Here is a 7,909-nt window from a genome sequence, read left to right on the forward strand (position 1 = left end):
TCCTTGTGGTTTCGATGTGTGGAACTGCGGCAATTAAGACAGTTTCATGTTGTAGAGTTAGAAATGGACCCCAACAACATGAAACTACCTAAACCACTGACAGTCGATCCGGGCCTCAAGTGAAACACAATCAGCCATATCATAATGCACAGTGGTCGTCGGTGCCATCATCAAGTGTCCAAAAACCGCCTGTATTGAGAAAGTACAACCGTTTTGTACACACTATAGTGAAGCCGGTGCAACAAGGCGCAAAATGGACAAATTCACAATGATAAATAGACTTACCCAGTCATAGAAATGTTAATCCCAGTATTCCCAACTAAAGCAGAACATTTTGTTTTATCCAGTGTATGTGTACAGTTCACATTTCTAGCTGAGAGCCGGGCCTCCTCTCCGTCTGAAAGGCTCTCCCACGACTGAAGCTGCTCTTAGAGGAGAGGGAGAAAGCTCATATACCAGCCAGTCATAAAACTCTACAATAGCCGGCTGGGCATGCAGCAAGGCGGCTTACAGCCTAATATCTTAATTATTTCCGATGGCCATTACATTAGCCTCTAAAAACATTTGTCAGTCGGTTTACAAAAAATAGTGAGACTCCAGCGATGGAGCCCATATTGTTTTGGATTTCAAACAAAGCCTTTTTCTTCTGCTTCTGTAGAATAGATTGAGTAAAAATACAAAACAGTACAAAATACAAGCAGCTAATCCTCAATGCGAGCTGATAATTTATTAAGCATTACACAAAAACACAATGTCATATGTACACGGAAATATACAATAAAAACATTCCTATTTCACTTTGCACATCGTTTTCGTGTAAACATCCTCAACGTGATTAAAGATTCAACTCTTACATTTAGCTCATACATAGAATAGGTCTATATTAAGGTAGAACTACATCTAATGGTCAAAGATGAATTAGTCTTCCCTTGGTGATAACATGGGCATTATATTCCAGGGTGGTTTCAAATTACTAAAATTAAATGAAGGAAAACTTAAAATCATGCAATTCCAATTAAAATAAAATACATTTATATTTGTTTGACTAAATTTAGATTAAGAATATTAGCCAGCGGTGGGGGGAAAGTGGACAATTTAAGTCACCCTTTAATGTGTTTTTTTAAATTGCGTTAATTTTACTCCACTGACGACACTATCCAACCGTACGACAGAAGTGACAGAAACAGGTCGACAATACAAAAACACAACATCAGAAAACAATCAAATAGAAACTCATAACATTCATTTTTTCCTTTTCTTATTCTCAGTAGCTCACAGAGGACGATGCATCAACTTTAAGCGTGTCTGGAAATAAAAGAAAGTGTATACCCCACAGTGAAATGAGTCATTATGTGGACAGAGTGGTGAGGAAGGGTGGGGTGGCTGGAGAAGGTGGGTGCCATTGATTTCACCAATTATCTTCTATTTCAATGTGATCACCTTGTTCATCATGAAAATCCGTAGTTACAGGTGAGCTCCCGGATCCTATTTTCCCGCGTCATTTTCTTCAATTTCATCCTGCGGTTCTGGAACCAGATTTTAACCTGTCTGTCAGTCAGGTGGACGCTTTTACTGATCTCTAGGCGGCGCTCTCTGGTCAGGTACATGTTGAAGAGGAACTCCTTCTCCAGCTCCAGTGTCTGATGCTTGGTGTATGGACAGCGTTTCTTCCGGCCGCTTTTTGCTGTCAGCCAGTTTGCCGAGCTTTCACTTTTTGTGTCTCCTAAAGAAAATGGCAGATACATGGTTTTACGCACTGCAAGAAGGGGGGCTGTGTGTTTGTGTGTGTGTGTGTGTGTGTGTGTGTGTGTGTGTGTGTGTGTGTGTGTGTGTGTGTGTGTGTGTGTGTGTGTGTGTGTGTGAGAGAGAGAGAGACTATCTAGGAGTGTGTTTGTGTTTATGGTCGTGTTATACACATTTTACAGTAACGTGTGTGTGTGTGTGTGTGTGTGTGTGTGTGTGTGTGTGTGTGTGTGTGTGTGTGTGTGTAAGGTATGGCTGCTTTGTTAGACTAACCAGACTTGTTGAAACGCCAGTAATAGTTTGTATAGTTAAAAAAAAATTGATACCATTTTATACAGTAAAGTGAAAAGGAAAAACATGTTTTTGTATCATAAAGAGTAAAAGAATACAAAGACATATTGTACATAAAAATACACAAATGCATATAGGCCTATTTACTAGCCTACATTTTACGCAGTGCAAAGGAAATACTAGCTAAATGGCTATAGTTAGTTGAAATGTAGTTTATTATATGTAGACTATGCATTTCAAAATAATTCATTCATTTTCTATAACACTGAAGAATTTTTATTAAACTAAGTCTAGCTTTGCCCTTTAATTTACTTTTTTTCAATTTTACGCATAATCTTTCGGGGTGTATTCATGCACACTTTTAATGCACTCATAATATAACAATTTAGATACAAAAGACTTATAATACTATATAATACACAAGACAATACTATAATGTCAAGTTTCCATTTCCGTGTCTAGACTTAGACTAGAGTCTAACCTGTAAGATGGAACTTCACAGGTGCCATTTACTATAAAAGCCCTATACCTGCCATGCATGCAAACAAAACAACAGCGCTTGAACACACCTAGGATGAACTCTGATTACCTTTAGTGGTCTTTGCTGGTCTCTCTTTGTCATGCTCTTCTGTCTCGTCAGCTGAGGAGGCTTCTGCATCCGAGGACTCGCGTGCCTCCTCGGTCCCCGGTGCAGCGTGGGGCTGCAGGCCTGCGTTTCCCGAGGACACGGGCTCCTCGGTGCTCCTCCTTTCTTGCGCCGTGGCTGGAGCAGAAGTCGAGGTTGGTGGCGTATGGAAGCGAGCAGGAGCAATGGGGTGTAAGCCAAAATGAGAATGGGACGGGTTCGGCTGGGGGCCGTTGCTGTTGTAAAGTTTATGAGAATGTGCGTGCGTCTGAGACAAGCGGAAGTAGCCCGGCACAGGCACTGAGCCCCCGCCGCTGCCATCGGTAACTGTACAAGAACTCGAGCCGAGGCCGGCTGTCGTTAACCTCGAATATGTAAGATCTTCGGCGGTGGAGGCTTTAGGGCACTTCGGTTGCTCATACAGACAGTAGGTGCTCTCTTCCTTAATATTCTGCGGGAACGAGCAGGGCGCGACCTGGGGACCCACAGGGTGCTCTTGGTCCATTCGACATGACCTCTGCGCGTCCATCCACATCTCCATGCTGGACATGTACGCGCCAGAGGCGGAAACCATGTTTGGGGGACCAATCTCGCTTCTTTTACCCATACCTGGGAAGTATCCATAGTTGTGTAGTCCATAAGGCACTTCTGTAGCGCTGCTATGAGGCACGCACACTGCGCTCCCCGCGTAGTGACCTCCGCCGGTCTCGGTGCGACCACTGATCAGAGAATCCACTAAAAACGCATTTCCTGACGGGCTGTCCGAACATGACATTATTGTGGTGTATTTTGGCGAAGGGAGAAGATAGCCCTTTCTGGCTGACATTTCTTGTGCAAAACATGCTGGATATGATTAGAGGCACCCCCCTCTCCACCGTGCGGGCTGTAAAACCAATGGAAATGCTGGAAGATGGGCAGTCCCTCCCACTCCGTGGCTACGCAGCAGCCGGAGCGATATCTATCATGGAGCTGAGGCAGAGAAAGGAGACAGCAGAGCAATCAATGTGTTCCCTCACCTCGCCTTAATGCACCACCATTACCCCTAGAAGGGGCAAGGTCCAACATGATACAAAGTTTAGAAATACATATTTAAAATAAAAAAAGAAGAAGCAGCATTCCATAAATGGATTACTTTAAGCTTTCAAATCACTTCTCTCATCAAACAATGTCTAAAGCACTGATTGCCCTTTTCCCATATGCAAATCAAATGTTTACCACAAAGCTCAATAATATGTGCAACACAGTTAGACGTATCAGATTTTTAAAACCTAAAGTAAGAGAAAAACAGATTCGAAGTAAAACAAATCTACAAAAATCCAACTCATGTCGTTATAAACGCACTAAAATACTAGTCTACATAAAGGAAATAAGACCTTAAGGTGGCAAATCAACTTTAAGATTATACAGGGCTTCAGAACCTACCAACAAAGACATACAACAACAAAGCAATGGAACTTAAAAGGTAATAAAGTGTTTTTAACTGTAGGTAGAACCCGCCTGTGGCGAAATTACTTGGTAAAAAGCCATTTTATATGGTGCATCCTTTAGCCTCAAGGCACTCTGAGCTCTTCCGCACTAAAAGCAAAGGTGGTAAAACTAATCCTGCCTGGAGATAGAGTGTAATATCAAACATACTTTTTTAGATTTGCGTTTATTTATTGTTCTACAGGGAAAGTCTCTGAAGTAGTCAATATCAAGTTTACATCGTTGAACTGTACTGTTGTTTTCCTCAAATGACTCGATTACATCAAACATAACCATTTTTAACTTAAGATTTTGAACACATTGAATGGTGTGAAATTCATCAAGACTAATTAATCTATCCCCGTGCGTAAACAACGGCAAACCAATCCCTTGTCCCTAGTCATTAAAAGCAATACAACTTACAGTAACGAAAAAAAGACTATACAACAAATAATTGTCTTAATGTTAGACGAATTACTGCACCTTTCAAACGTTAAATTATTTAAATAGCATATGTAACAGGATATACAGTCCCTTCCTTTATTACAGCCCATTAGGCACAGGTTTTCTATATATAAAACTTTTGCGTTTATTATTTTACATTTCACTGTAAAACATAAAAGTAGTTTTAATAGATCTATTTGAAATTATGATTTGTATTAATAATGGATGTATTTCTGGGGGCTTTCACTAATTTATGATATGAAAATGAATTAATCTGTACTCAACTAGGTTTTACGCATAGCACACAAAAAAGGTGAAAACCTCCGTGTACTTTTGTTGAAAGGCTCCAAGAACAAAGCAAATGCAATTTTGTTGTATGTAACTGTCTTATAAGCATCAACATATCCAAATTGCTCAGTATAAAAAAATGCATTTGTTAAACTGCCAAAGTATTGATCATGGTTTGTGCAGGGAACAGGCACAATGTGCCAGAGCGAGCGGACATAAAGCTTGCACATACAAGTCATCCTGTCGGTCCACTTTGGGGCAATAAGATCCACAATAAAACTCTCCTTCCATCTTGTAGTGTCCTTGGCCATGTGTACTCTATTGCTCTCTCCAGGTTGAAGTTAATCTCAGCCAGCTTTGCCATTACCAGGCCCAGGTGGCCGCTAGCCCCCGGGTTTGTTTGCAGCCTGTTGTACTGAAATGAGGAAATTTGGGAGAAATTCGTAAATTGAACCCATTTAGGTTTTCAAACGCTCCGACATTGACAGCTCATTTATGTACCCTGGCTTTAGATTTTTAGCGCGTCGAAGGTGGACATTTGTCAATCGCTCCTGCTCAAAAAACGCATATTTCAAATTACCTAAATGACTACAAGTTGGTTGAAGGTTATTTATGGGTGTATGAATACAATAAAAAAAAATTTTTAAAGCATTGTAAAAAATGTATATAAAGTAAAGAGGATTTTCTGCAGTGCAGGAGTTTAAAGACAAATGCCGTGCACCGAGCATTTGAGACTGTTTAGTAAATTCGCCAAAAAACAAAATAATTCGCTAGAATGTTTACCTAAATTAAGACAAACTAACAGCAAACTAACAGCAATGGGTCGAAAGCCTGTGTACTCTTCCCCACAGTGGCCTGTTCCGGATGGGACATATGAGCCACTAAGGAAACCAAATACATCAATTAATTATGTGTGCCCAGTATTAACTTGTTTTGGCCTGCACACACTTCTTGGTGTTGTACTGGCATGGGGGCCTATCGATATCTTTGTGTTACAGTTATTAATTGTAGCTATTAAATCTTCATTTTCACAGCTGCCCGGCTATTATATCCTCAAAACAGTTTACTCTGACCACTAGCTTTGATCCGGCCCATATAATCGTGGCCGAAGAGGCCGTTTGAGTCGTATCATGTTCGTCCCGAGAGCAGTTATGAACAATAATGCGGTGTTTTATTACATCCAGCGGAAGCATTTATTTTTCACGAGAGACAAAGGAGAAAGAGTCTCGGTCCACACGCAATAGGGTCCAGAACAGCCACTCGGACTGACACCGAATAGCCTCATAGTGCAGCGCTGTATCTATGACAGGAAGGAAAAGGAGACGCGATTGCTGCCCTATCACAATCAAATCAGCTTTTCTAATAGCAGCTTTTATCCACTTGGCACGTATGTGTTTTGGAAGGACTTGAAATGGATTCTTTGAAGAGAAAGAAGACAAGGAGGATTGAACATACAAGACAGCTGCAGACTGTGATTTAAGATGTGGCCATTAGCATGAGAACCATCTGAAAAATGAAATTATTTGTTTTGTATCCAGCTCCCATTGCTAATGGCTGCATTGTTAAGACACTAACTGAATACATTTTAAATAATTAAGGCAGCCTTCTACCCAAATCCAAAACATTTGTGGTTAGACAGGACGGGGTTGCTGATCTCTCCATGTAGCCGGCCATGCTATACTTCAACCATTAAAAAGCTCAAGCTCAGCAAAATGAATAGCACATGCAGAATGAATGCTTGGCACAGATGTGTTGCCTTATTAGGGCCCCCAGGAAGACGTTCTCTACCGCACAAGAGAAATGTGGAAACTAAACACAAAAACGGCTCCCATCTAAAACTAACCGGCATAGCATGCAAGAGCAAAGTCTAAGGGTTGAACATACAGAAGGTTTCTTCTTCCAACAGACCAAACTATTCAAGCTCCAGGCTGTGTTGGCAACATCTTTTACCTGCTTGCATCCGAGGTGAGCTTTAAGACGAAAAGATCCTCGGCCATGACATTGGTCTCAATATCGCCGCCCAGTGGTAGAGGAGAGTCTATTCCTGACTGCAGCCGTCGCCACTAAACTGATTCGAGGTGGATAAACCACACGAGGGGGAAAAGCCTCTCAAATGAAGTCGATGCAGCAGGCAAGCAGAGGCTTTTCCTATCCGTCCTCTCCCTGTCGTTGCTTTCGCCTCCTTGGTAACACAGTTAATAACCTTGGGTCTCAGACGGTTTATTGCACTGCACTCCAATTGTACAAATGCCCCAGACTCTCAGACAGCTTTTATGGCCGCGTTGCTGCGGCAACGGGGAGGATGTCCCGTAATTAGGGACGAAATTCCAGCGCGCAGTAAAGGATGTGCAAGGCCGGACTATGGCAGAGAGAGGCAACCATAAACTTCAGCCTCTCTCCCCGCGTTTATGGCCCTTTTGACTGTCATATATGAACGCCAATGCGCTGCGGCTAGCTCCCATTAACACAATGATAACAACAGCAAATATGGCGACCCTTGCCAAAGGAGACTGCTGTTGGAGCAGTGTTTCCAAAGCCAATCAGCGAAATGACAGCTTGCACATACACACACAAACTACAGAGAGAGAGAAAGTGGTGAGAAACGTATAGAAAACCAAGTGTACATGGTGAAATGCTATGAAGATAGATAAAGGTGGATCTGTAAGCTATCCAATGTGGTTCAAGAACAGATTTCCTTCAGATGGAATGCAAGAGTTGTAAATTATTTTAAATGGTTCAAAATATTGAGAGATAGGGTTCAAAAGTATTGCAAAACATAAACAAGGATAACAATGAGATCACAAGAATGATAACATTTATTTTTAGTTTCTATTAATATCTATATTTAATCTACCTAAGCCCATTATTAAAGGTGTAAGGTTATTTGATAACCTTTAACAATAATTGATAGGTTCACTATTTAATGTTATTTTATGAACTTGTATTCTTAAATATAAACATAAACATTTTTAGTTTGCATTGCGTGTGTGCCTCTACAAGGTTGGACGGTTTATAATTGGCATGCGAAGCCTCCGCTCTGCTGCAGTCCAGCGT

General features: G+C 41.3%; 1 protein-coding gene across 1 annotated transcript; it reads right to left on the bottom strand.

The window, feature by feature from the left end:
• Positions 1–713: 713 nt before the first annotated feature.
• LOC114567612 (homeobox protein Hox-A10) lies at positions 714–3,539 on the bottom strand. The gene is made up of 2 exons (XM_028596693.1): positions 2,624–3,539; positions 714–1,723 (listed from the first exon to the last, which is right to left on the bottom strand). Exons 1-2 carry the CDS (start codon positions 3,483–3,485, stop codon positions 1,449–1,451), a joined length of 1,137 nt encoding a protein of 378 aa, XP_028452494.1. The 5' UTR covers positions 3,486–3,539; the 3' UTR covers positions 714–1,448.
• Positions 3,540–7,909: the final 4,370 nt, after the last annotated feature.

Source organism: Perca flavescens, chromosome 14 (assembly GCF_004354835.1).
Source record: "Perca flavescens isolate YP-PL-M2 chromosome 14, PFLA_1.0, whole genome shotgun sequence".
NCBI lineage: Eukaryota > Metazoa > Chordata > Actinopteri > Perciformes > Percidae > Perca > Perca flavescens.